Source organism: Panulirus ornatus, chromosome 30 (assembly GCF_036320965.1).
Source record: "Panulirus ornatus isolate Po-2019 chromosome 30, ASM3632096v1, whole genome shotgun sequence".
In the NCBI taxonomy this organism is placed as follows: domain Eukaryota; kingdom Metazoa; phylum Arthropoda; class Malacostraca; order Decapoda; family Palinuridae; genus Panulirus; species Panulirus ornatus.
The window spans coordinates 5,635,310-5,637,719 of NC_092253.1; the positions used below are offsets into that span (position 1 = coordinate 5,635,310).

At 45.4% G+C, this 2,410-nt stretch overlaps 1 protein-coding gene across 1 annotated transcript; it reads left to right on the forward strand.

Moving 5' to 3' along the window:
* The first annotated feature begins 218 nt into the window (after nucleotides 1–218).
* Nucleotides 219–2,204, forward strand: LOC139758355 (uncharacterized). The gene is made up of 4 exons (XM_071679648.1): nucleotides 219–457; nucleotides 908–1,082; nucleotides 1,416–1,518; nucleotides 1,871–2,204. Exons 1-4 carry the CDS (start codon nucleotides 236–238, stop codon nucleotides 2,034–2,036), a joined length of 666 nt encoding a protein of 221 aa, XP_071535749.1. The 5' UTR covers nucleotides 219–235; the 3' UTR covers nucleotides 2,037–2,204.
* Nucleotides 2,205–2,410: the final 206 nt, after the last annotated feature.

Below are 2,410 nucleotides of genomic sequence, written 5' to 3' on the forward strand. Positions count from 1 at the left end.
GGGGAAATTGACAACATCCTTTCACGCTGAAGTGTATTTGTTATTAGACATTAGGACAATAGACAATGGAGTTGTGAGGATTTGTGAGAGACTGAAATTCTGTATCTTTATAGTTTCCTCCATTCACACGGGTGATCTGTGATTCGTCGAGGAAAAAGACATGTGATTGAGAGTGCAAGTGTGCGTCTACACCACCTCAGGAGGTGCAATCAGAGACCTTAACGCATTGTTGCAGATGAAGGTGGCGTTGATCCTGCTGGTGGCTGGCGTTGCCTCCGTCCATAGCGACCCTGGGTTCATCGGCGGTGGAGGCTACGGTGGAGGTGGCCATGGCGGCGGCTTCGGTGGCGGCGGCCACGTTGGTGGTGGAGGCTACGGCGGCGGCGGTGGAGGCTATGGCGGCGGTGGTGGTGGTGGTGTCGGTGGTGGCCATGGCGGCCATGGTGGCTACGGAGTTGTGAGTTCTGTTGATCATGACGTCTTATAGGATTAAGGTCAAACATCAGTTCTTGCACGACGGTAGAACTTAAACGTGTAGAGGTTGATGTCTAATTTTGGAGGTTGATGCCTAATTTTGGAGGTTGATGCCTAATTTTGGAGGTTGATGCCTAATTTTGGAGGAGATGCCTAATTTTCATTTTCTAAATGCCATTATATCTTCAAGCAATTTGTGATAGAACTGTTCGTAGATGAAACATGGTATATGAACTGTTATATAGCCTAAAGGAAAGGCAAATACACACACAACACACACACACACACACACACACATTTAGGTTTGGACAGTAGTGTTCATTCACGTCAGCACATCACGTTCTGATCGACATACAATACATTTCATCCTGATTGGCTTCGTAGCGGAAGCAGTTGTTTCATCCCTAACACACCCATCTTGCCCCTGGCCCAGGTGGACCTGAGTGCAGGCTACAGCGACTACCACTTCTCATGGCGTCACGACGGAGGCAAAAAGTACCCCTGGGATAAAGCTAACTACTACTGCTCCAGCCTCGGTCACGGATGGCAGGGCGTGAGCATCGAGAGCCGCAAGGAAGACAAACTCATCTCCGACATCATCTACGGAGGTCAGTACAGCAGTTGTAGTTATCATCACTGGTCTTTACTTACTTAGAAATATAGCCACCGAGTTCCTACAGATTCCTGCCGTATATCATTAAAAAAAAAGAAGAATACTTGCTACAGTTATCCAATTTTCACGGGGATAGAAAGTTACTCAATAACATCGCAGAATCTATGGCTTGCGATCGTTTAACGAGCTGTCTAACATTGAAAGTCCTTTCTCCTCGACGGTGTTCTTTATTGATCAATCAATAGTTGAGATTCAATAAATCCAAAAAAAAAGAAAAACCTCATGAAATATAACTACCTGTCTAAAACATATAATCTCATTCCTTCAGACAAACTGGAGTTCATCTGGACGGGAGGTTACCGCCGAGGTTACCACTTCCAGTGGCCCTCTGGCTACCCCTTCTATGGCCTGAACTGGTCCTACACCGGAGCGTAAGTTTGCAGTTTTTATTTGATGTGTATCGGCAACCCCGGCAAATTCATTGTTCAACCCCCAAGCTCATTCTGTAAGCGTATTGCGCCAAAAAGGATTACAGAGGTCACAAAGAGTCTTGCTCATGTCACCAAAATATCCTCTGTTGGCGACACTCACTGACCGCCGCGTGTTTACCATTTGGCTTTACCTAATCATTACTCTCTTACAGTCACCTACTCCTCATGTCGTAATGAAGATATCTGCAACTGGAACTAAATTCAGTCTCATTTCAAATACTAGAAAACTGTTTATCCCTTTTAAGGAATAATCTTTCTTCCAGAATCTCATTCTATATTTTGTTGTCTTCAGTAACGGCCATCCCCAGCCAGACAACCGTGAGAACGGTAAGGAGTTCTGTCTGGCAGTGCTCAACAACTTCTACAAGGACGGCATCAAATGGCACGACGTCGCCTGCCACCACGAAAAGGCCATCATCTGTGAACGCCGTCGCCACGGTGGTAGTCACTACGGCTGAGCTTGAGCTGGTCGGCTGCATATTGGACTTCCTCTCTCGGGATCAATGCTTTAGATCTTCCTTTTCCTTCAGTTAACCAGAATTGATCTTAATCCTACGACACTAGAAATTATAATGATACATGTACGTACGCGCCTTATTCAGCAAGTGTAATAAATATATTTTACATATTTTGGTTTCCTTTTGATCACTGAGGATGTATTGCAAGGCTGTGAGTCCATTTAGTACGAGGGAGTTGAGAGTTTTCGACGAGTAATTAATGTCGTGGAAAATCGCATCACTCGGAGATAATCACCTTGTGGTATACCCTTTAATAAAGTTTCATATACCTAGCCGCCTCTCTCTCTCTCTCTCTCTCTCTCTCTCTCTCTCTC

Excerpts from the sequence above, each read along its gene's own strand:
- LOC139758355 (XM_071679648.1), top strand. The coding sequence starts at position 236 with ATGAAGGTGGCGTTGATCCTGCTGGTGGCTGGCGTTGCCTCCGTCCAT. Across the intron at positions 1,083-1,415 it reads CTCCGACATCATCTACGGAG|ACAAACTGGAGTTCATCTGG; the intron begins GTCAGTACAGCA and ends TCATTCCTTCAG. Across the intron at positions 1,519-1,870 it reads AACTGGTCCTACACCGGAGC|TAACGGCCATCCCCAGCCAG; the intron begins GTAAGTTTGCAG and ends TGTTGTCTTCAG.